This window comes from Thunnus thynnus, chromosome 18 (assembly GCF_963924715.1).
Source record: "Thunnus thynnus chromosome 18, fThuThy2.1, whole genome shotgun sequence".
Taxonomy (NCBI): domain Eukaryota; kingdom Metazoa; phylum Chordata; class Actinopteri; order Scombriformes; family Scombridae; genus Thunnus; species Thunnus thynnus.
The window spans coordinates 17,514,738-17,540,698 of record NC_089534.1 but is presented as its reverse complement, the minus strand read 5'-3'; the positions used below and the strand labels follow the sequence as shown (position 1 = coordinate 17,540,698).

General features: G+C 40.2%; 1 protein-coding gene across 1 annotated transcript in view; it reads left to right on the top strand.

The window, feature by feature from the left end:
• The window catches only part of usta (uronyl 2-sulfotransferase a), a 57,791-nt gene that overhangs the window by 10,462 nt on the left and 21,368 nt on the right, over window positions 1-25,961 (top strand). Inside the window, exon 2 of the mRNA XM_067571936.1 lies at window positions 22,269-22,312. Coding sequence (XP_067428037.1) covers window positions 22,269-22,312 — 44 coding nt within the window. The remainder of the gene's footprint in view (window positions 1-22,268; window positions 22,313-25,961) is intronic.

Genomic DNA, 25,961 nt, shown 5'->3' with positions numbered 1-25,961 from the left:
TTCACTTATTCAAGTGAATGGGAAGGTCAACTTTTGACTGGTACTGTATAGTGAATTGGGAGAATGCTCCTCACCATGTTAACTCTTCTCTTGTCCTGCTGTCTCTACTTATTAAATAATAGCTCTTTCCAAGTCGTTCAGTTGTAGAAGTCTGCACAGACCTGTTTACTGTTTACAAATGTCTGAAAATAAAAGTTGATTGTGGGAATTTGTGTGATTTTGCTTTGTGTGAGTGCATTTATATGTACACAATTAGATGCCTTTAAAAGATCTGAGCTGGTGTCTGATGAGAGAAACATGCACTCAGATTAAGAAAAGACCATTACATAATGATAAAACAATGTTTCCATCAAGTCAGGAATACTGGAGGGCAGAGGAAAGACGCACATAAACTCAGGCTCTTTCAGCTGCTGCTCAGTTTACAAAAAAGATTCAGTTGTTTCATTGATAATACGCAACTGCTGAAAGAAATGACTTAATGCAGTTTTACTTCATTGTGCTGCAACATTTTCCTCTGTTTAGTCTAAGAGCTGATCTCTGCTTCACACTCAGACTCTAGGTATTTTACACTCTTCACACAAACTAGAGAGAATGCATTTATTTTTGTTTAGAGAAAGGTAGTTTTTACAGAGCCACTCCACATATCTTAAGGCCAAGCTAAATAAAGAGGAAAGCAAGAGAGATGTCTTATAAGCCCTCCCACCCTTCCTCCAAACAAAGTCTTATGTAACAGGTCTTTATTTCTGTCTGTCAGTCAGAAAGTCGTTACTCTGTAACAGAAGGTACCCTTAAAAATGATCACCAAAGGCTTTGACACCCATTAGGGGGAGTGCAGCTGATTTTACTGTTTGCTGACAGCAGAGGCAGCGCAATGTGTTAATACTGACAGGGTTTGGATGTGATTCTGCAAAAAGTGTGAACTGTGCTGCCAATTTTCCATAAAGTGATCCATAATCTCTTTTTTAAAGAGCTATTAAAGCCAAGTGTGATGTAAATTCATGCCAATTCCCTTCTTCTTTGTTTTTTTTAATCACATTTGAAGACAGAGGAAAGTTCCAACTCTATTAATTCCACCAGCATTTTGCAGAGCGTTCCATATCACAAAACACAAGACATCTTAATACTGTTATCAGTAGTCACTCTTCCTGTCTCTGCTTATAGCAAGTGGAATACTACAGTATGTAACTGCCTTTAAAGGCATTTCATTGCTCTAGAGGAGCACATCCTGGCTGAGACAGATTAATGTATTGATGGGAAAAGATGGGGTTGTGCGCTCTGAGGATGGCCTGAAAAGCATTTTTGAAAAGTTCAGATGGAATGTGGTCGTCCCCTGTGGAAAGCAAACCTCACCTCGGCCAAATCTCACACCTCTGTCTCAAAATGCACTCTCCTTCTCTGAAACCCACCTTTGTCTCCCGCCACTTCTCAGTCTGTCTTTCTCAGTATACCTCCTTTTTTTACACATAGACACTTTTCTCTCAACACCCGTCTTTTATGTGAAGAAAGGAGTACAAAATGTATCTTACAGCACATCACTACAGCCAAAACAGTAAGGGTTGGTGCTAAAATCCACATCCTGCCATCACCTGTCACAGTCATGAACTCTTCAATATCTAGATCTTTTTTTTTTTTCTAAGTGTTTACCCTCCAAACACCAGATCCTTCAACTAAAGCCGCAGTTGAGACTTATTGTAGTAGTGCAGCTCCAAGCTGCAACCATAACCCCTCACAAATGTTCTGGTCTACTGGAGAAACCACATTTTCCAGATGTTTTGAAGAGACATCTTGAATGAAAGCAATTCAGTCCAATGTTAACAAAGTCTTTATCCAAAGACACAAGAACGCCCAGCTTCCAAGAAGCTGTACTTTTTACTGTCGGTTCAAGACTTTGGTTGAGTCCTTATTCTCGCCAGGGGACTCGTTCAGCACAGAACTTGAGGGCGTGGTTAATGGTGTTAATTACATGGGTGGAGGGCGATGGGTTGCATTGACCAAGTATGTGTGTGTGTATGATTGAAAGAGAGAGTGATGGAGGCCAGCATCTTAGTATCTACTGCACCAAAATTTAAACCTTTCCCCTCAGTTACTTTGCAGCCAATCAGAAACGTTCAGGAATTAACAAGGGGTCAAAGGTCATGTTAGGACCTTGGATAAGTACAGCTTGAGGTTAAATGGGGGACTTTTTAGTGCTGATTTTACACACACACATTGTTGCTACATCCCTTGAAAAGCCATCAGTTGTCTGGCCTGGTTCACTGGCCCAGATCCTGGTTGTGTAGTGTTTCCACTGACCTGGCCCAGAACAACTTGCCTGCCTCTTGGCCCACTGGCACCTCTTTGCTGCACCAGTCTGGTTTGGACTGGACAGAATCTGGGCCAGTCTTGTAAATCCATCCATCACCCTGCAGAAAACAAATTATCACTCCAAGATTTGGCTAAGAATTGCCACACTCTCATCCACTGTTTATGCAGCCTTCCTTTTCTCTTGTTTTGCTCCCTACCTCTTTTTTCCATTTCCATCTGTTCCTTTGCCACTTTTTCTCTCTAAATCCTCATGCTGCATGTCTCTTCTCTCACCACACTGTATTCTTTTTCTCTCCCTCCTCCTGTTTCCTCTGTTGGAAGTGTGCAAAAAAAAAAAAACTTCCATGTAAATTCTTTCCTGGATAGCAAACTCTGGGCGAACAGATGCAGCCTCTGTGTTGTCCTCTGCACTGCAGTGGACGTGTATGACACACACACAAAACCATGCCACTGGGTGCGTTGGCTGGGTGGTGTTGCCAGCTGGAACGTTAGTGTCTCTAATCACTACATGCAGTTCCATTACATACTCAACCGCAGGATTTCAAAACCACTGTCTCTCTGAGCTCTCCTGTATCTTCCTCCACCCATTCGTGTGTCCATCCGTGTGCATGTGTTACTGTTTAGGCATCTTTTATCTGTGTATGTCTGTGTTAGAGAGTGTGTAAACAAGTATCACCATGTCCACAATAGCATGTATGCAGATCTTATAGTTATGTCTAGGTGCTGCTACTGTATGATTGGTGCATCTGCTTTTGGTATGAAAAGAATGTTTACTGATTGCCTTCCACTAAAGCTTGTTATAATTTGCGATTCCAGTAAGACACATTTGACAGATATATATCTTGAAACTTTTGTTTATGTCTGTTCATGAATTTTGCTTGAGGGAACACAGTTGAACGGGAGACATCAAATGAGTAAAAGAAGAGATAAAAGATGAGATATTGAGATCAAAACCTTTGGGAATCATCAGCAAACATTACTGTCCGCTTCCATCAAACAGTCTGTTTATTGCAATACTCTTTGTGCTTTTTAGTTGACTCTGCTCTTCATAGCTTCTCCAAACATAAACTAGGTCTGTTTAGGGCTGCTGACCACACAACTGGAAACCATCATCTGTTAGCCTCTCTCCTTGACTCTTAAGATGACCCTTACAACTTTTTTCTCTCTCTTTCTTATATGTTTCGTAACAAGTTGTTGTGCGGGGTGGCTCTAGAATGTATCTTAGTGTCGACTTGTCTATAATTAACTGTTCTGTTATAATGAGGTGTTTCTGAAGGGCTGAAGTGAACCGCTGACCACTAGCTAGCGTAGCCTAGCCCACATCGCTAAATTAAAGAGAGCCTCAATCTATGAGGCCAAGCTTTGCTGGAACCAGCGCTCACAGACGGCAACCCAGTGCACTGTAGAGAGTTGTAGCTAACATACAAAACATTCAGAAAAAAAAAAATTGGGAACAAGTATCTTGTTTATTTCTGGTGCTGTTGATGATTCACTACATTGGAATTGTATGCCTGGTGCTTCTTGTAAGTGTGGATCAACAAGTGAATCCAGCAGTGAATCCATCCAGCGAGTGAACTTCAACAATCACAATGCCTTGCACGTAAATAGCAGCACATGGATGTGATCATGAGAAAGTAAACCACTGTTAATTTCACATTATATAGTTATAGTTAGCTCACAAAACACAAAGCTTTATTAAACCTACTGTAAACAACTGATTAACAGTCATGTATTCTTAATATGAAAAGAGAAAAATAATGTTTTAAATGTTATTAGAATATATTGCCACACAATAATGTAAAGAAAAATACAACTGTCATTATATTATTATTACAGTATAGTGGCCATTTTACCATGTTCTGAGTTTTTTGGCCACTTAGTCTGTAAAGTATCTTAGTTTTGATTTGTGTTCCATTGAATTAAATCCAATTTTCTTGTGAAAACCCAATGTACTGACAAGTTATCACCCGCTATGTCATGTACACGTTATACACATCATACACAGTCAAATGCTTGTTTCAGTCGGAAGTTACTCACAGTTTTGTCTAAGAACTAGGGCTGTAGTCAACCAAAGAAAGTCTTGGTCTACTGAAATCGTACATAATCTTCAACTAATCGATTAGACGCGGGGGGGGGGGGGGGGGGGTCCCACTTGCTACGCACACATACTAAGCACTGCCCTATTCATCAACGGAGTTGAGCGTTACTTTTGGCATTAAAAAAATATCTTTTGGCCTGGCGGGGGTTCGTTGATATTATTACACGAGAAATGCTGATTCAGTAGACATTCAGTACATTCAGTTTCGTGTTTTAAATTCAAATCTGAGTAGGTAACTAGTAACTATAGCTGTCAGATAAATGTAGTGGGGTAAAAAGTACAATATAACAGTATAATGAAATGTAGAGTAGGCATATAAAGTAACATAAAATAGAAATATTTTAGTAAAGTAAAAGTGCCTCAAAATCTTACTTAATACTTGAGTAAATGTACTTTGTTAATTACTATCCAACACCGACTCTACCCAGGCTGCAGTAAACTGCCAACCTGCCAAGCATCAAAACCTTCATTCATTAATGCAGAAGCACACATTGCTCAGTCACAAACATATGTTTAGATAGCTTGTGGTGTACAAGTTGCTTTCTGTCTATTTATAAGAGTAAAGGATCCCAGTGGCTTGGTCTAAATAAAGGGGTTGAAGGATCAGTAGAAACTGGGACCATGTGGGTTCTTTTTCCCACAAAACAATTCTCCACTTTCCTGACTGCGTTGTTCCACAGAGATGGAAAGCCACACCGCTAAAACCAGACTTTCTAGAAGTTTGTGTGTTCCTGCTGACGTCTATGCTTGCTGATATTAAATGCTTTTTTAGGGAAACAGGTGGACATGTAGAGTGTCCTACTCTGCACTGTTTCCTAAATAACCAGATGTCCTTTACTTTGTGTCTTCCTTTATCTCCTCTCTTCCTCTTTATCTTTGTCTTTTCTTTTTCTTTAATCCCTCTGACAATGTCATCTCCCAGACTAGAGTCTTAACGCGTGGGACAGATTCCTGCTTGTGTATTTATAGGCTGAGCTAAAAGCCTTTGCCCACACAAAATCTCTGTGATGGACGTTGTACTGGAACACGTACGACACATTGATTACAGGCCAGTGCAGGCTGTCTGAGTCTGTGAACCGTGACCTGCAGAATACGGACAGAAATGACCACGAGTGACTAGAAATACAGTTGAAGGAGCGCAGGCATCTTTAGTTACTGTGAGCACTGCTATTGTGCGGTTAAGTGCTGATGTCACTTGAATGTGGGAGACACGTTGAAGTTCAAATCTAACTTGGATCTAGCACTTGCTAAACCAATAAGTTCAGAATCGGGTGTGGGATGGTGTATAATTTTTTCTTTTGGAATTTGTTTTCACCACTCTGTTCCACTTTTTACTGTCTATATCATCAATACCACATTCATTTTTCACACTTTGGTGCAAAAACTAGATTGATGCTTGCCAGTCACAGACCATGAATGAATGCTCACCATTCAAAGCCAGACTGACTGACCGCAATTGAGAGTTAATCATCATAGCTGCCCTCAAAATGACAATGAACTGACCATCAGATGGTGTTTATGAATGAAAGCTAGTTATTTCTTACCCCGGCTGTATCTGTGAGCCAGTGTTTGGACTGAAGTTGAAGCCGTGCCCATGTTTCCAGAGGCCAGTCAAGGGTGAGAGAGTTTCCCTCACCTTAACACCATGGAGCTGCGCCGCCCTGCATTAGCATGAATCAACAGCGTCGGCGTGTGGATGCTGTGTTTGTTTGCCTCTGCCTTGCATGCGTGAGTACAGTAGCTATATGTGTGTGTAAGAGCAAGAGAGAGAGAGCGTGTCAGGCTTAGCAGGGTGCCTGTTGGGAGGGTGAGTACAGTACAGAGTGTCAGTGTGCTGCCTCTAACCAAAATGTGATATACTGTGTAACCCTGCCCTAACACAGCAAGGGAGGCAGATTTAGCACCTTCAACCCACCAAATGCCTTCCTTCCAACCCTGATGACAGAAACAGAGAAGGAGCCCACTTGGCATTCTGCTGCTACTGTAAGGAAACCCACTTTATGAAGAAAACTAGGGTCGTAATGACCCATAATAGGTGTATATTTCTTCATGGCTTTTTCTTTAGAGCTTGTGGTTTGGCTTAAGTTTCCAAATAAGTGGTAGACAAAAATAAAATAGAGCAACAAAAAAAAAAACACAGGAGTTGGCAAAAGAGAAATGACCAAAATGTAGGCATTCTGTATGCCAGGCTTACTGTGTATATGTGTCAAAACAAATACGTTAATATAAAAGTATTTGCTTATTAGTGCCTTTATTATCTCAGTGAATAGCCCATTTAAGTCAGCAATGTTGTTTTTCTTACTAAATATAAAGTGGTTACTGAATGACAAGAGGGTCATAAAGACCAACTCTTTCCTGGCAGCTAGCTGTTGTTGTGGAGATTATAATGGGAAATGAACCCTGAGAGGCTACAGAGGTCAAAAAGTTAAAGTTTTCTTTCTCTTTCTTTCTTCCTTCCTTTCTTTCCTTTCTTTCTTTCTGAGATTATGTTGACATGCATTAGAACAGTTTAAGAACAGTTTTCAACAGTTTGATCATTGCAGAAGAAATGGTCATCTGTACTATGCCACCAGTGAGCTCAAGACACTTGTGCAGTGTCTACACGCGGTGCTTAGTGAAAGCAGCAGCAGCTTTCAGTCCTCCCTCTGTCTACAAATGATGTGTTCAAGCACAGTACTGAGTGTAGGCCACCTGTGTTTTAGCAGTGCTTGATCAGCTAATTGATTAATTGCTTAATTGTTGCCGCTCTAGCATAAACACTTTCTCCATAGACGCTGCGTTAGTGACTTACTTTATTGAATAAGTAAGTGCCTACAAAGAAAGTGTTTCAGTTGCGTGTTTTCTCCTGTTTTATTAAAGCTTTGAGCGCCAACAGAACACGGGTGACCTACACTCAAGGCTGTGCCTGAATGCATCCTGTGTAGCTGCAAACGGAGGACTGAGGCTGGTGCTGCTCTGCTAATGTGCTGCCTTTTCTATGCAGGCTGTGTAGTCATTGTATTAAAATGCTTAAAAATGGAATCTTTGACATTTGCTTTTTCACTTGACAACCTACAGATCCGTACATACTTTGAGGCAAGACTGACTTTGGTTACTTTGCGCACAACTTCTTCTCATGCCATGATTTGTTTTCACACAGCCGTATCACACACTCATCATCACCACAGATTGTATGAATCAGCTGGCTAAACCACAGTTTTACATCATTTCATGTGTGTCAAACACTTACATAACTTGGATGAGCAGATTTCCTTTAATGTGTCCAGGGTTTTCATGGATATAGAGGAAACTGCTTTTGATTGCTATGCACTATACATAAATCAACCCAGAAGCCCAAATTGAATTACTACCTTTAGAAAACCTCATTCATGTCACTTCAAATCTGGTGTTACATCCAATTTTAAAAGCAAGGCTGTTCCATCCTCACTTATCTTGCAGTTTTGTTGTATATGTTTGGATGTGATTGTTATTGCTGGCCATGGTTGACAGTACAAACAGACTATGGTTCACAATCAGATTGTGCCTTTAAATCTTATTAATGATGATGATGGATTGATTTTAAAATGCCCTGATTGTTAAAGTATGATCATCAGAAGTATATGCCGCCTGTTTCAAAGGCTTCATCTATAAATACTTCTTTGCTGTTCTTGAAAGTGGGAGCTGCCATCTGTTGTTTATTGCTCTGTTGTTGTTCTTTGCTCTCGTTTTGGCCACCGTGGTCCAGTGAAGTGCCAAAATGCGTAGGTCTGTCACTTCATTATCACTAAACTGTTCAAAGATTGTCACTTTGTTTAGATTGTTCACTTCAGTTAAATTAAAAAAATGTATCTGCTCATAAAAAAAATCGGTTCAGTCAGGGTGCTTTGTAGTGCAGACAGTAAACATGTTTTTGATTATGCAAGCCTGATACGTGATACCTCAACTGTTGTTCAAAAAGTTTGTTAAAGTTCTCTGAGGCAGATCACCATCACCAACATGTGCTCAACACATGGCAAATGCCCTTTATTTGGCACCTGATGAGGGTAGGGAAAAAATAACGTGTAGGGAAGTGTGTGTGTGTGTGTGTGTGTGTGTGTGTGTGTGTGTGTGTGTACGAGCTGATGTGTGTATGGAGTTTCAGGAGGCACTATGATGAAGTCATGGGGTACAAGGTGGTCTGCTGCAGACGCACATCCTGTGGCTTCTGGTAACAGACACTGTAAAATGTCCTTGCACATTTACACACACACACACAAACACACACACACACACACACACAAGCACACACATTTTTCTCTTTCGTTCTTTTCTGCACACACAAATGCAAACTTTGCTCTGTCTGCCCTTTGTTTCCTTGTTTTTCCCCCACTCACACTGCACATACAATCAAATGTACAAACTACACATCTACACACCTTACTCTGTTTTTGCACATGCACACACACATATCCTTAGAGAACTGAGCACAAAACAAGGGAGTGGCAGCGGTTTAACCTGGCACTGACCAGCTCTGCAGACCAAGATGGGGCCTGACAGCAGTTTCCGTCAAATGAGTATTTATGTAACAGATGATGCATGCATGGGAGCCAGGGCTCTGCCACCACCACTGTGTAATTAGCAAGAGGTTTGGGGGGTTGATGGATTCACACACATGTGCAAGAACACACATGAACAAAGACACACACGCACATGCACCCTCATCACATACTGTACACGTCATGTGTGCAAGTAGCTATACTGAAAGGATTATGTGCATGCAGGCATACATTTTAAATGATTTTCTTGCATGTGCCAATTTTCAGTTATTAATTGTAGATATTGCAGAAATACACACGCAGTATGTAGAAGCACAAGCACATTGGCACCTAGACTGCATTTGCACAGCACTGCTGTATGTGGAAAACAGTTGCTGGTGGAGAGGGAGAGTCATGGTTTGGAAGACTTTAATTCTTCCCAAGTAGTAATTAGGTAAGAAAAATATTACCCAAATATGATTATAATGATGATGTATTAGGCGAATTAAAGTAATGCAATTTTCTCATAAAAATAAATCATCTTGTGTACATTTGCGGAAAACTCACTGGCACAGCGTATCTTTGACTATATTTTATGCTATTTTCTGCTTACTTTTGACCTGATTTGCAGTCGGCAGCAGTGGGTAGAAACATTTCATTTCTGACTGTGGCACCTGATGGTATTGACTGTTTTTGTCAGTTTATGGTTAATGTGTCTATTTCCTTTGCTACAGTGACGTTTGGGATTTATTGCTGAGGCAACTTTGTTACTTTGTTTTATGTTTTTTCTGCATTAATGCCCTTTTGCCTCTACTTTTGCTGCCATAGAGGATGATTTATACTTTATTTGACTGACCAGTATTTACTACTTCCACAGTGAATAGGACTGGGGAATTGATGCCCAAATTTTGTTTTTATATTGTAGCTCTGGCTCAAATGCATCACTCTTTCTGATTTCTTATTTTATGCCTCAAGAAATAGGTTAATGGGTTCCTTTGTTACCTAATGGTGTAAAACTTGTGACTTTTGCATAGGAACATATTGTAGTTACTTTAGGATTTTAACATTTTGAAACCTTTTGATATTCTTAAATACCATTTGGTGGACTATGATAGATATTAATACCAAAAGAATCCATTGCATTGCTCATATGGCTTTTTAATTGACAGCCAGTTATACTGCATGACCTTTATGTGTTGGGATAATATACCATATGTCTGGAATGGAACATCTCTGTGCTGAAATCGCACCTCTCTATGTCAAACAGTACAGAGTTAACAGTCAAGGTCTATTGTTGGGGCACATGAGAAAACTAGGGCGCTTCAGTTGACCACAGTCACACATTGTGTCGAGCTCTCACTTTTTTTCCCCCTGTGGAAATATTTTATGACATGGTCTCACTTTTGACAAGGCTATCCAAAAAGCTATTACAACTACCCTAACTTTTCATTGGACTATAAGCCTCTCATTCCATTCCATCATTTCTCTGTGCATCGCTCCTCTATCTACCTCCGTCTTTTATCATCTGGCTCTCAGAAACATTCGTTTTTCCAATCTCTTTCTCCCTCAGTCCCTCTATTCCTTCCTCCTCTCTCCAGTCCCTCACTCCAATGTGAGACTTAGCACCACACAGGCTCTCTTTATGCAGTGTGTTTGTTCTGCAGGGCAAAGCTTCAGCACCATGCCTGCCTTGCTGGCTGGTAAGCAAAGTCTGATGAGAACCGCTGTGCAGAGACAAAAAAGAAAGATAAAATGTTAGATTTGATACCTGAGGCGAGTGCATCACAATCAATAACGCTTGAGTTTGTGAATATTTGGCACGCACATGGTTGACAGGTACACACATGGACACACACATTGTTAAGATTAAGGTTCTGTCACAGCTTATAACTATATACAAAGGAATGCATGTATCTCCTGCCATCACCTAAAAGACAAGAATCTTCCTCACAGCTGGTTGAGTCCCTGAGCCAACACATCCTGTCAGGAAGCAACAATATCCCATCATACTTCATAGCTGCTTTATCATTACAGCCATATATCATAATTTTTTGTTCTGTGTGAATAATAAGAACATTAGATATGAGAATGGATCACCTAGTTTGGTCATTTTCAATTAAGTACTGTATTTATTTCAGTCCTCCTATTTGTAGTTGTGCCAGTGTATGTACTGGATACACTGTATCTACGTCTGTGTGCACATGAATCTGTGCTTCCTGGTGGAATCATTATGTTTTTTTCTCCGTAGGGTTTCAGGCCATTTGAGCTCTATCTGCCAGATGTGCAATTCATCTTCTTCTGGTGACCTCCACAGAGGGCTCACAAACTGATTTAATAACAATTTGTTCCTGTTTCGCGCTTGCTGTCTCTCACTGGTCCCCGCTCTTGTCTTTCTCTCCTGAATCTCTGTCTTTTCATTTCCTCACAGTGCTGTAGACTACAGCAGCTGCTTTTCCTGATTCTGTTTCTTGTGTCACATGACGAACCCAGAGGAATTCTGGTTCTCTCTTGTAATTCACTGGTTCTCTCTGATCCCTCTTTCATATGGTACTTTTTGTCCTCCCTCCTCACTCCGTTGCCCCCATTTTACCTCTTTCCTCTTTTCCATCCAGAGCTTTATCCGCACCCCCAGGGGGTCCAGCAGGGTGCAGAGCAGCAGGTGATTTAGATAGCACACTACAGACATTCTGAATTTTTACATGACTGTTTGTCTGCAAGCGTAAGTTTTGGTTATTTTCCTGTAATTTAGAGTAAAAGTCACCACAGGAAGACGGAGGAGATAACTGATAAAGTTTTGATTCACTATGCTGTACTCATTCTGGCAGATGTGAATGTTTTTATGACTGTGTGTTTCATGTGTGTGAGATACAGTTTCATATGTGTGTCCTTGGCTGTGGTGATCTCGCTGCTGTGTGCAGCTATGATAGAGCACAGTGCAGGTCCTCTAGATTCCAGGCCTTCTCAGTGGCTACACACGCATCCAAGCATGAAACCTAAAGCAAGCAGATAGCTGACGCTCAGTGTGAAATCATACGCAGTCGGAGATATCCAGCAGGTTTAAGACCCAAGAACCATTTTTGTATTTGTGTGAAGCGGTTAAACTTATAAGGCAACATTTCTTGGCATGTAGCAGTAACATAACAGCTGTTTTTTTAGTTCACAGTGGAGGCACGTAAATAAACCTTCATGGCTAACATTATGACAGGCCAGCAAAAATACAAAATAGATGTTAAGATTTAGTTCACCAACAATCTGAAAATATCATGGGTTGTTGGTGATTATACAGCTAGGCATGAGTGCACACCCAGCTCTTTGTGTTTTTTCTAGATATATCTATGGCGTGTCCCATTTGTGACTCAGCAGCATCACCACTGATTCCTAAAACAAGGGTGTAGAATGTTTAGAGTTCCCACAACCGGCTGTTGTCTGTTTTCAGTCCACATTGTCATGATGAAAGGACTCGCAAGAAAACATAGTTTTTTTCCTTTCTTTCCTTGTCCTGTGGCACTTTCTTGCTAATGGTTACCAGTTAGAGACCTCAGCTCACGCAGGAATTCTTTCAAAAACTGATTTTGGTTGGCTGAGGCTCAGGGCCAAGGAAACTGTATTGTAAACAAACAATTAAAGCAGGGTGTTTGTCTAGCTTCTTTCACTCAGGCAGAGCCTTCTGTCCCCATTGCAGTTGAGCCATGTTGCTGTAAATTTAAAGAGTAACCGAGTGAAACCTCTCAGTCAATATATTGTGACAAAAGCAAAACAACATAAGAATTGTAGGTATATTTAATTTATACACTTCATACACCAGATTCTGTTGTAATTAACATGAGATTCATACTCCTTTCTAATACATGTACAAAAGTTCTGTTTTCAAAAGTGACAAAACTCCAATTTCATAGTTACAGTATTTAGTAAGAAGAATTTACTGGATGTTTTCTGGTAATACTCAGCCATAGTCAAAGCTAATTAGGCAGCATTTTCTTTTTTATAAAAAGATTTGTCTGTGGATGAAGATGAAAAGCATGTGTCTTTATAGGGGGAGAACATCTTGCTGGTACAAACTGTGCAACATCTTATAACAAGACAACTAATTAATGTACTCTCTTAAACCGTTCATGGTTTCTTTCCCAGTTCCGCTTGTGTGTATGGCACAGATGTCACCAGTGGTGTTTGTGTCTAGCTGTGGGGCTCAGCCAATTACGCATGATGCATATCCACATCTGGCGTGTGTTTTGTGAGTTTAGAGGTGGTGTAACGCAATAGAAGCCCAGTAGTTGCCCAGTTGTGGTTGGTTTTTAATGGGTTGGCTGCTGAAGTTCCACTGTTGTTGTTGTTGTTGTACAAAGATCTACCACAAAATATTCAGAAATTACATGAATTTTGGCTTTTTTTTCAATCTTATTTTGTGCTGCTGACAAGACAATGTGTAGTTTTATACAAAACACATCATATACACACAGAAATATAGTTTTTGAGTCTACTTAACACATTAACCAGCATAATATGTGAAATTTCTAGGGCTGTAGTCTCCTGGTCGACTGGTTGATTAGTTGGTCGATATGCTCTCGTCCAACTAAATTCTCATTGGTCGAATAATCTCCGTGTTACTTTCAGAAGGAGAGAAGTGCTACGTCAATAACTTTACAGGATTAATCCATTATTTCATGCGGCGGGAGGGACTGACTAACAAATCACCGGTGAAAACGGGGGGTGTATTCAAAACACCCCCGTTGTTTTCACAACTTTGAACTCGCCCAATCTAATAGAGACTGCTGGGTCTAACTGTACTCAACGTTTACTGAGTGTTAACTGAACGTACTTAATGTCCACTGAATCAGCGTTTTCTCGTGTAATAATATCAACGAACCCCCACCAGGCCAAAAGATATTTTTTTAATGCCAAAAATAACGCTAAATATCGGTAGCGTAACTCCGTTGAGGAATAGGGCAGTGCATAGTATGTTTGCATAGTGAGTGGGAAAGAGCGGCAGGAAAGTGACGGTGAATGCGAGCGGAGCAGAGGAAAAGGTTAGCGGTAAGTTTTCAGTCTGGCAGTAAACGTACAGTACAGACCAAAGTGTAACAGTTAATAAATGCTAAAAGCTCATTAGCCCAAAGTTAGCAACAATATGTTAGCCTAAAGGCAAAACGGAGAAATATGAGTTCACTGTGCACTCTGCCCCCCCTCCTCCCCGCGACTAATTGATTAGTTGAAGATTATGTAAGATTTCAGTCGACCAAGATTTTCTTTGGTTGACTACAGCCTCAGAAATTTCCCCCTCGCAACAATGGATACTGTTGTTTATGCTCAAAATTTCTATCAATCTAGAAGTAAGACTTAAAAGGTCCCCTCCAGTTGACTTATTTTGTAGGGGTGTGTGGGAAAAATCACTGGTCAGTCAAAAAGGGTCTTTATCTGTAAGGACAGGCTAGCAAGACAGCTGGGGTTGCACCCACCTGCCCACAAGCCGGAACAAGGTATGTGTAAATTGTACAAGCACGTTAGTGCTCTGTAAAAGGGAAGTGACTCGATCAAAACTAGCTGACATAGCATGCAGTTTTCCGGAAACCCTGACAGTATCACATCCTGTGATGAACAATATTTTCTGCTTATAACGTGATTTTTTGACCTTATTGTGGCAATACAGACATGACCATCACCCATAAGATATAATAGAAGAAAGAGCATTGCTTACTGCATCACTCCCTTCACTTGTGGATGAGTGATGAGTTCTTCTACTTCAACTCCGTGGCGTCAGACATCCATTAAGGTTTAACCGTCAAACCCAATTTTCTACTTCATGGCTCATTTCTTCATTTCAGAGTTTACCTGATTTCCAGAGGCAGTCAGTGCTCTTAGGCTCTGTGACAGCTTGCCGGTTAGATTAGGGTCTCATGAGGTCAGGATTCAAACCTGTTTGTGCGAAGAAATCAGTGCAGATAAAAAGATAAAGTCACAGTGGACCCAAAAGCAATAATCTTTGTACTTTACTCACCTAAGTTAAATTAATTAATCTGCAAAAACACCTCATAACATAAACTCTCCTTGTTCATGCCAAGGGCACCTGCAGTGCAGCCTCTGTGCCGTGAAATTTTATTATAAAAGTGATGGAAAACTTCTTTTCCACTAAAATTTTGAATTCAGGAATCCTGCAGCACCTCGGCCTTGGGGCTATAAACAGGTGACACTCCATTACTCCTCATGTGGTTACTTTGCATGTCCAACTTTCCTCAGTTGATTTTATCCACTTTGCTTGGCTTCATTCAATCTCACTGACTGCCTCTTCAAGTTTTGAGACATCAAATGACTCAGTAGGGGTCCTGCAGATCAATTTACTTTGTCAAGTGTGAAATTCACTGATGATAGTTTGAGAGTGACGGTTCAAAGTGTGTTATTTTTAACGTTAATTTTGAATGCAACGGTAGCTTAACAGACAGTTGGTCAACCGTTATCTAACATAACATGCAAGATGTGAAGCAAATTTCACCAATGCATCAAGAATGGTCTGTTCATTACTGCAAAGTGTGAACAGTTATGAATGCCTATCATGGATGCTTTGGGTTGTCATATGGCATCTTTGTCAACCATAGATGTAGTTTACCCCCTGACTGTATTGATGCAGGCATCCACATAGACAATTTTCTCATGAGTTCAGTTCACTCCAGTTCCCTCTGTCCTTCATAGAAGCATTGGAAATGATTAGGATTTTCTTTTTCTTGTTCTGCCAAGCATGTCTTTTATTTTTGGCTTCTGGGCGTTTGGCTGCACAGTCATCAGAGTCAGCACTGCTTTGCTTCGTCATCAGCTTAGTGGTACGTCCCTGTCGTACAGTTTACACGGTGGCAACCACAGGTGTCCACAAATCACATGCTGACAGTCATTCTGAAGTCTCCCAACCCCTGTACATCTGTGTGCATGCGTGTATGTTCCTACTGTCCTCCTACTACATTTCAGTAACCAAAATTTTAGGGAAGCAGTAAGTCCACAAATTAGTCTCCCTAGATTTTGGTCTTGGGCACCTGCAATAACAAAGCAGTGGCACAGCATTTCTATTTATATCATAAAGCTGTGACCATTGTTGACTCTCAAGTGATAGGCATAGTAGGTGGAGACCCTGACCCTTAGCTTAACTCCCTTCTGTAATTAGGGAGATGGGCTGAGCCATGGGTCTTAATGGAGGGCCACTCCCACATTCCAAATCAAAGGGTTGGTGACCACACACACACACACACACACACACACACACACACATACACACATACATATTTCACGGACCCATACACACAAACACACACAGAAAATTATGTATTTAACCCATGCACACTGACTAGAATTTGTTTGCACATGCTGTCTATTATGGCACAAATGTTTAGTGAGGACTGTAACCATAGACATGTGTCTAAGTTTAACTGGGTGTGTTTTACAAAGCTGCGCCAGGCTGAAGTTATGTAATTTTCAACTGCAGTGCAGACAGTCAACATCTATGTGTCTTTCTACCCATCTGATAGCTATATTCCATAGTATATGTCTATATCTATATATCCAAATGTTTAGGGACAGACCTTTCATTTTCACATTTTCATCTGTGGTAGTTGGAGAAACTACAGCAGGATGTGGTTGAGGATGTGAAAGTTCCTCATAGACTTCACGATCATCATAGACTGTGCAACCTGTAATCTGGTTTCACATACTCGTAGAACATTCCAGGGCAGCCTTTGTAACCTTCCATCTTTGCTTTGAGTCGTGTCCCACAGCGAATCGAAGGCCCCTTAGCTTCAACTTTGCGCCTATCCTCTTGGCATTACTCTCAAAAGCCATTCCTGTGTGGTTTTCCGCTCCCACCTCAGCCTATTCTGGGATGTGTTCTTTCCTAAGCCCTACTTAGCTCGGTTGCCAATTTCACAAAGCAAATGAAATGGTCTATGCTTTAAATACATGTTTATGAAATTCCCAAACTTACTGTAGCATTCCTGAAGCAGGCCAACACCAAAGGGAAAATTCCAGAGCCTGAATTGTTCTGCGTTGATTTGGTCAAAGCCTGGGTTATTCCTGGAGAAATATAGTGACCTCTACATTAAAGACTGCAATTTTCACAGATTTTCATCAGGAAATATTCCCCTTTTTTGTCAATATTGATAGTTTATATTACCTACACACCAATACTATCTACTCCAAAGAATATCTATCATGTCGTTTCAGTATATTTGCATATTTCCAGTATTCTCTAAAGTATACTCTAAAACACAACTGTCTTCCCTTTATAACGTTGCATTTCAGTCAATATTCTCCTTTTTTCTAACCCAGCTGTAGACCTTTGAATTGTCCCCTACATCTCAGATTTTTAGAATTGGTCTCTTGTTGTGCTCATTGATGGCTATTTCCCTGGTTGATGAAACAGCCAAGCCAATCAGAGCTCTGTTGACAAGAAAATCCCATGCCAGACTTGTTTTAAGACCTCTAAAAATCCTCTGCTTGGAATAATAATTTTGGTCTGATATACATTTTCCACAAAAACGTTAAATTACCCTGTTAAAAATCCCTAAAATAACATCTACTACTTCTCCCTCATTAAAAATCCAGAGTCTATGAATATGCAAATATTTTTATTTCAAAAGTTTAACTGCTGGACACAAGATATCTCCCACTCCACTGAAAAGTTCATTCTCATTGTTTGTGCACTGGAGGCTTCAAAGGTTCCACATCACTCTTGTGTGAGTTTAATACTAGCCCTCAGATGGCTCCAAACTAGTTGTGATGTCACAAAATCATGCTCATAGTCCAACCCCCTAAACTCAAATTCTCAGTGAGCACAGAGAAACTTTCCACCTTCCACCTTTTTCACCTTCTATCGTCAAACTCTACACAAACATCATTCTGCACAGTGATGCAAAACACATTTTTGAGTGGAGGGGAACTTTAAGAATGGCTGTGTCATTTCCCTGTGTCGGAACCAGGAAAACAGGGACAGAAGAATCAATATGAAAATGGTAACTAGCATGGAGGAGATCAACACAGCTGCACAGGTTGTTGTAAGTGGACTTACAGCACAGAAACAACAACTGTTACATTGGCATATTTCTTCCTCATGAAAAAATACCCAGCAACCACTGCTACTGTATAGCTTCCATGGCCACAGACATCGTCTAACACAAACATGTCAGACCAAATAATGATGTGCTATTAATGGAAATTCAGTGTGATTAGCAGGCTACCTTTTTTCTACTGTTATTTTATTACTATCATGTAATGTCCTCCCTACAGGTTGATTTTTCTGTCATTTTATGGTTAATGGGGTGACTAATTGATGGAGGTGGTAATTTGCTTTTACAAGGGAGCTCCTGGTCGGTTGTTGCCTCCCACCCTTTGTGTTGGGTCCTTAAATGCAATACTGCCACCGTAATACAGTTTGCACACATTCAGAATAGAAACATTTAATAGTGGTTTAGTGTGGTGTAAGTATAGTTTTAAGTGTGTTGGTGTGGTGTGAAAGTAGTCTTAGAGTTTGTAATACTAGAACCTGAGGTAAGAAATGTGTTTGGTTTGTGGAGTTCACACACCAGATTTCCAGTAATGAATTCCTGGTGGATAGTTGATTCATGCAGCGATCAAGGTTTATGGGTGTAATCATCTTCAGAGAGTTCCACATTTTATTTTCTTTCACAATATAAATCACATTGCTTAGTACGTCAGCTGAGAATTCTGGAGATAAAGCATTAGCTTTCAAGCTAGCTTTTCTGTATTTTTTGCATGTGTTTTTCAAAAATCATAAATCGTCCGTTGCTTTGTGGAGAGCTCCTGTTGTGCAGATCATATAACTTTATTTTTCACACAATATTTCTTAATTTGTTGAAGACAAAATCCTTTGAGAACAATGTTGTGGGAGTGGAAGCAACATCCACTTACAGGATGCCCTATTGGCAGTGACTTTTTAAAACTGATCCAAGGTTGACTGTACTGTATAGAGCAATACCACAATTTACCTCATATGGGCTTTAAGTTTCAGTTGTTTTTTTTAGTGTTTAAGACTTTTCATGGTAATATATGGACTGTTTTAGAATTTCACTCATTAAAATTTAAAAGCACTACTGATTTATGTTGTCCATGTTTCGGTATTGATTAGATAATTGTAGCTAACAGTGGTTATGCAGCTGCTCTTAGCCAGAGGCACGTCCTTGGATCTTGTGACACAGTAATCCAATTAACCATTTAGCTGCATGCCTTTGCATACCCACACTCTAGTTAGTTTCTCCCTCAGTCACTTACTTACACACACACACACACACAAACACAATAAACACAAGGATGCGTTCAACAATGACTTTGACCTTCGTTTAACTTGTGAATTCCTCCCTCAACTTTTGACTGAACCCACTGACCTTAATTTCTCCACTTGACTATTAGTGTCCCTCTATTAGTAGGACCTGCACACAGATGACAAATGAAAGGAAAAAACCAACATAAAGTAAGGTATTGGGTCACCACAAGCATCCAGGACAGCTTCATTGGTCCTTGACATAGATTCTACTAAGTCTCTGGACTTCTGTAGGAGGAATGAACACCATTCTGGCAAAAGATATTCCCTCATTGAAAGTTGGCTGATGGTGGTGGTGGGTTGTGGAACGCTCTGTCTTGACATGTAGCTCCAAAATCTCCCAACCGATCCGGGTTGAGATCTAGTGACTGTGTGGACCATGGCATATGATTTACATCAATATCATTTTCCCTAGAAGTATCTGCATTTGTCATGTTTCTCTACTCATTTGTTCAGATATTTCCTTTAATTTGTTATCTATCTGTATCTCAATGTAAGGAAATGGTTCATGAGTTAATAGTGCCAGTTTTAAAGGTCACTGTATGATTTCTGGTGGATTTGTATGAACAGATGGAGCGTTGTACAGTGTAGAGTGAAGTCATACTAATCAAACCATAGAGTAGGCATAAATTATGTGCAGAGCAACAGGTAAGGAACACTAAGAAATACAGCCACAAAGTACAGTATGAATTTCTGTGGGCTGTGGCGTGTTTTGTCCTGTTTTGGAGTGAAACATCTCTTTATCTCTTTATCGAGCCAAAGAGTTGCACGAGCGTCCCGTCCTCCTCCTTGACTCCTAACAGGGATTCACTGGACAATGGGATTGATGAGTACAGTACGCTCCTACAGTGGATCTTTAAGTACATTTTCCTCTCTTCGTGGGTGGTGGGGGCGGAGGGCAGATGTCATCTTTTACAATCCTTGTGCCCTGGAAAAAATTAGTTCCAATTCCCAATCCAAAACGCTAATGAGAAGCACACATGGGAGGTGGGGAGGGGGTGGAGGTCGGAGGGCGGGGGTTGTTGTCCTTGATGGATGACAGAAGGAACAGAGATGTCAGCCTCTCTGCATCCTCGCCCTGCTATGACCTCAAATGTCTCAGAGAAGACTAGCAAACACGTGACTCCCTCAGCATTCCTCGGGAAAACTTTGTAAAGTCGTGAAAGAGATACAAGTCTAAAAAAGCACCTGAGGGTGAGCATAGTGCAGCTGTGTTAGTATTTTTACATTCAGCATCTGATTTATTAATGAACCACAACACAAACAGGAAGCCAAGCAGGCTTTGTACAGTAACTGTGGTGTGTTACAGAGCCAAACCAAGGCAGATTGGAGCTCAGTGTAAGACTAATTACTCAAATACAGTTCCAGCACAAGCATATAATAACATCTACAATGTGTGCCAAGTGCGAGACTTTGGCCAGATAGAAACCAATGTGTGTGTTTATGCATCATTTCTTGATATTCTCGTCTGTGTGCCGGATCACATTTCAGAGAGACAAGGAGAGATTGTTCTCTTATGTAATATTTCCTCCCTTTATAGCTTTATTCCTCCCCACGCTCCCCAATTTGTCTTTCTCTCTTTTTCCTGTGCATACCACCTGAATGTTGTACATGGGAAGTGATGCGTCTCTGTGTGTCTGGACGGGGCATCGCGTGCAGCCAAAAGAAAAGGCCGCTGTTTGAAGCCAGGGCCTGGATTTGGAGAGCGGGCTGAAAGGCGGGCACAGTCCCTCAGTGTCCAGAGGCCTTGAAAGAGCTCCATTGTTTCCACATGAAACAGCTTCACAGTGTTCGATCAACTGTATAAATAGGCTGTAACTCTCTTCAGTATGTCCTCACACTTAATGTAGAAGAGTTACGCTGTTTTCTTTGGGTGACTGCAGTGGAGGACGAACGGTGGGGGGGGGCGGTTGTTGTGTTGGCGTCTGGGTTTTGAAGTAAAGCACCAACAGTTGCTTAGAGCAGTTTTAAGGTTTGGCAGGCTTTGAAGGGGGGGGATGTGCAGTGGAACCAAACTTGAATGAATACGATTGATATGATAATATTAATATGAACAATTATGATTGATTGATTGATTGATTGATGATTAATGACATTAAAATAATGCTTTCATGACTGTTTGATGAATTTGCACAAACAGTCAAAGAATGTATCCTAATGATTTTGGTGACACCCTGACTTTTCATTTAGCGCCACCAACAGGTCAAACATTTCACTTAATCAATGAAAATTTAATTTCTCTATATTTGCTCGATGGATTGGCACAAAATTCTGTACAGACATTGATGGTTCCCAGAAGATGTATCCTAATGACTTTTGTTATATCCTGACTTCTCCTCTAATGCCACCATAAGGTTGATGTGTATTGATTTGAGTAAAAAAGGAAAAAAGAAAATTGTGTGTGCAACTTCTTGATGAAAATAGAACCAAAGATGGCGTATACAGTACAATACAGTACAATAAATGAAACAAGTATCTACCTTTAGAGTAGATAGTGTGTACAGTCATGTCACATGGAGCTATGCGGACCCTTGTGGCCATGCAGATGCAAACCTGCACTTCATGTAGTTGATAATGTTATTTCAATAAAATATTTACCTCTGTTTTGTTACTTATTCCCCCACTATTTTAAATGGATGATAAAACTTTAATAGCTTTACAGGGCGATAGGGGAATATCTTTTTTTTGCTTCCAAAGGGGGGCATGGGAGAAATCAGAATTATGGTTCACTTTTTTAACTCTTACTGAACTAGATAAATTGTTTGTATGGAAAGAGCAAACTTAGTTTCATACACTTACATACTATTTAATTCTGGGAGTTGCCACAGAGCATCCTCACAACACTCACAGGTGCACTTTAGGGTGATTTTTAAAGCAGGGCAGGGTGTTACACGATCATCTTTCTCAAACTGGCAAAGAACACTTGATATTCATGACTGCTTCTTTATGCTGATATAAACTAATTGTTTTAACCTACATTCAGCCTTTTGGTCTTTTGAATCATCCTTTGAAGTGTTTTACCTGGTGAGTGAGAATCCTAATATGTACTTCCTTATCTTTGCAGGTGAATCCACATATCTGGATGACCACGGACCTCCTGCTCCAAGAGTGAGTCCTACTGCTCTCCTAATGTCATTTACCCATTTCACACCTTCTCCCCTGTTATCTATATCTTCCACTTTATGTCCTTTCTTTTTCCTAACCTATACCTCTCTGATGTTCTGCCCTCCGTTTACAAGCCAGTTCAGTCCAGTCAGTATAAGGGTTAGGTCTGTGTGAAGGAGCTGTGTGCAAACTCAGTCTAAATACCAACTAGACTTGGCTTCAGTGCTACAGTAATGCTCTGAACACACACACACACATACACACACACAGTGCTGACACAGGAGCCTTGTATTCATCCAGCTGCATGTCTGCATGGCTATCTCTCCTCTGTGGTCCCTCTTTCTCTCCCTGCCAACTTCTGTCTTCCTCCATCGGCCCCTTGTTCATTATTTCCTTCTTAAATCAGCCACCACCTAATTTTCACCTCATTTCTTGTCTATTCACTTCCCCTTTTCATAATTTTCACCTCTTTATCAATTTTGATTAGGGAGTTATTGGGTTTTTCCCACTTCGGGCATAGCGTGCAACACGTAGCTAGCTGAGACTTAATCTAGTTTGGTTGCAGGTTTGTTTGTGGCTGATGGGAGCAGCTGTTTGGATTAAGTCAGGTCACATCTGGGCTTTGTTTGCGAGATACATGTTTTCTTTGAAAAGCCTGTTCTGGACATTTAGCCAAACCAGGCAATCACAGTGCTTGTTTAATACTGATAACAGTGCAGTGTTATTTGTATGAAGCAAACTTTGGCTGACTGGAATGCTGTGGTGAGGTTGCTGAAGTTTACTTCATACCAGATTTATTTTCGGTGGAAATCATTTTCTGAAACAAGCGTTTATCTTCCACTTAGAACATGCTCACAATGCCAGTTCAATCTCTAAACTGCACACTGTAGGTTTGAGGCCAAGCTTTCAATATTGTAGAGCCTGTGGAAATCTAATGGAAATTAAGCCTAATAAATCACAAATAGTTTCCACCATTTTGAAGGATATGAAGTTGAGATTGTAGCAGCTTGGCTGTGTCCTGAGGTAACTGTTTATGAATATTTACATTTTGCAAACACAGAAGCTCTGGAATTCATTTTCACACAGAAAAGTGTCAGCGTGTTCATTATTTAATGTAGGGGAAAAGTATCCAAGAACCAGAGGGGACTGATAGAGATAAATTAGCTAACATTTTTCTACTTTTTTATAAAATGTGCTCCTTTCTGTATTGTATTTTTTAGAAATCAAAGCATGGTGCTGTACGTCTATATTAGGTGGGTAGGGGAGGGGGTTCAGTTTGGTTTTCTCACTATAATGTCATACTTTCTGTACAGATGAGAGAATCTCTAAGTTGATAAAAATGTTTATATGCCTATTTACTTTAAGTTATTACCATGAACTCATAACAACAAACTTTGCAAGCTGCAGTGAGCACTGTGTGGATCTTTTCTGCCCTCAGGTTTGACTCTCAGGCTGCATATATTACAGTATAATACTGGCTGCTCTATCGACAAACCGACAGCCAAGAGGAAGAGCTGCAGACTCTATTTTTTTGTATTATTATTTTGTTAAATCGATTATATTGTTTTTTATTACGTTTTCATATTTTTTTATTTCTCATGTGCATTAGTCTCAAATTGCTTTACTGTTTACTGTTTACATTTGTTCTGTCTTATTAACGGCTTGTCAGTCATCTGCGAAGCTCTCTGAATTGCAGTAACCTTTATGAAAGGTGCAAATAAAGCTTGATTGAGAATTCAGGGCAGAAAAAACTACTGCATGTAAATGCATACAAATGTATATTTTTATTTACAGTGAATATTCTCCCAAAAAGACATAAGAATTGATCATTTAATGATAAGACAGTAACTGACTGAGTAAGTGACTTTTTTTAGTAAAGATGAAAACATAACATTATCAACCAGTGAAGCAAAATGTGATTTAAGTACAGGTACTGAATAAGTAATACATCAGTTTACATACTGAAGAATGTTTTTTATTGGCTTAAATTATACCAATTTCCAAATACTGATGTCATCATAATGTGTTGTTTGCTAGATTAAGGTGAATATATTATAATAAAGCATTCACATAGTTTTCCCTGCCACCCCGACTTCTCAAACCAAACCTGTGCACTCAGTCAGTAATCATTTTGCCCAAAAATATACATGAAAACAACCTTATTCTTATTTCTGAAGCCCCATCAAGTTTAAAATCAATATACTACTCTGTGTCTGAGGCTCTTTTTCCTGCTGTCACTTCGGCTCTATTTGCGACCACATTAGTAGATTTACAGGATTGACTTAACTACACACAGTCTCCACAGACAAGGCTGACTGTGATTATACATTAGCTGCTGACTTTGATTGATTCCATATCTGTCGTCATCTCATCTCCCAGACAGACGAAGCTAATGCCATGTCAGTGGCAAGCGCTACATCAACCACATCTCTCATGATCTCTCTGCAGCTGAGATTGATCTTCTGTTTTAGCAGAGGTCGTGCACATTACAGCGTATGTGTGTGCAGATGGCTGAGCTTCTGGTAAATGTAGGGAAAGATTAAAATCGAGTTTAAAGCTAAACATAAATGAGAGTGTATTGAAAAACCACACAGCTCTTAGAATAGAGTTATGAGTCTTTATGTGCAGGGAAACATGACAGGAATGTCCCCTCTACATTTTTACACGTGTAAAAATGTATTTTTAAATGTCACTTTATAGGGTGCACACAAAATATTCTTGTCCTACAGTAAATCTTAAACAGAGCAGTTTATAGCCTCCGTAGATTTAGTTTTAGATTTGTTCATCTGCTAAAATTCTCAAGGCAATGCAAGAAGATATGCTTTTTAGAAGACCTTTGAAATGTTTAAAAAAAATCAGATGTGTTTCCATCTCATCTAAATTTAAAAAGCAACAGTGAAACTGAAATGTCTTTGAAGAAATGACTTTGAGTGATCTTAGATAAGTTCGATGATGATATCAGCAAATATTTGCTATATTTAATGCAATCTGAAGACAAAACAAATATTCTTCACTCAAATATTCTAACGTACAAACTAATGGCCGTACAAGCATGATAGATTCAACAAATGCATTTCACACAGAGGAAGTTTTTGCATTCTACAAGTGTAAAACATTAGTGATAGTGCTGAGGAAATTATTTCATAGTTTCCCATTTCCTCTGAGCCACTGAAAATCAATTCATCTTAATTCACATAAACATACTGCACTTGGATGGAAACTTCGCTGTCATGCTACTTAGAGCAGGGACACTCTTCTCTGGAAGGGAGAAGAGATAAATGGATAGATCATTATTTACAGGAAGTTCTGAGAATCTCCACTCTGCCCTGACTGAAACCTTAACATTGTTGTTCTTCGCTCTGCGTGGGATGAGCAGCTCAGTTGACAGCAGAGAGCAATGAACCCAGAGCAGGGCTAACTAAAACCAGCGATGCACTATTTCCCAAAGAGAGTGCAGGTTAGGGGTGGCGTATTGCTATGGGTTTCCACGAACTGCAGCGGGGAAGATGAATGAGTGTGCGAGCAGTGGTCCCGATATGTGGCAGACCAGGACATGTTCTCAAACTCGCTGTGAGATGATTGAAGGTGGCAGCCAGCAGAATTCTGTTCATTCTCGGCAGACATGGGTGGTCAGGCCACGAGACAGGGGCGT